General features: G+C 61.3%; 1 protein-coding gene across 1 annotated transcript; it reads right to left on the bottom strand.

Moving 5' to 3' along the window:
• Window positions 1-80: 80 nt before the first annotated feature.
• LOC104401567 (DNA-binding protein inhibitor ID-3-A-like) lies at window positions 81-390 on the bottom strand (the record flags this gene model as incomplete). Its single annotated transcript, XM_010009176.1, is given in 2 exon segments — window positions 81-189; window positions 191-390. Coding segments are annotated over 2 exon segments (309 nt in total), but the record flags the coding sequence as incomplete, so codon positions are not given.
• Between the last annotated feature and the right edge of the window lie 135 nt (window positions 391-525).

Consider the following 525-nt stretch of genomic DNA (forward strand, 5'->3'; position numbering starts at 1 on the left):
TCCCCGTTCCCACCGCACCCGGGCTGTGCGTCCCCAAAACACCCCTTCTTTCCCCCATCCCTGCCCAAAGCAGCCCTTACCTTCAAGGAGAGCAGGGTGGCCTCAGAAGAGGGGTCTCGGCTCTTGCCCCCCTCCTCCAGCACGATCTGGAGGTCGAAGATGTAGTCGATGACATGCTGGAGGATCTCCCTTGCTGCCCTGCGGGATTCCCGGCACCAGCTCCCGCAGCTTTGAATAACAGTCGTTCATATCGTACAGCAAGTTCATGGGTTCTTCCAGGGCCGGGCTCTTGTTGCTGCTCCCCCGGGCGATAGCCAAGCTCTGCTCTGAGAGGCAGCAAACGGCTTCGTAGCAGCTCCGGACGGACCGCACCGGGCTGATGGCTTTCATGGTGCGGGGAAAGCAGGAGGGTGGAGAAGGGGGGGATGCTGAAGCTGTTGGGCCTCTGCTGGGACCTCCAGGCACCGGCACCTCGAAAACCTGGACCACTAAAGCTTGGGATGACGGAGACCTGAGACCTACACC

The sequence above is a fragment of the Nestor notabilis genome, unplaced genomic scaffold, assembly GCF_000696875.1.
Source record: "Nestor notabilis isolate BGI_N333 unplaced genomic scaffold, ASM69687v1 scaffold24712, whole genome shotgun sequence".
Taxonomy (NCBI): domain Eukaryota; kingdom Metazoa; phylum Chordata; class Aves; order Psittaciformes; family Psittacidae; genus Nestor; species Nestor notabilis.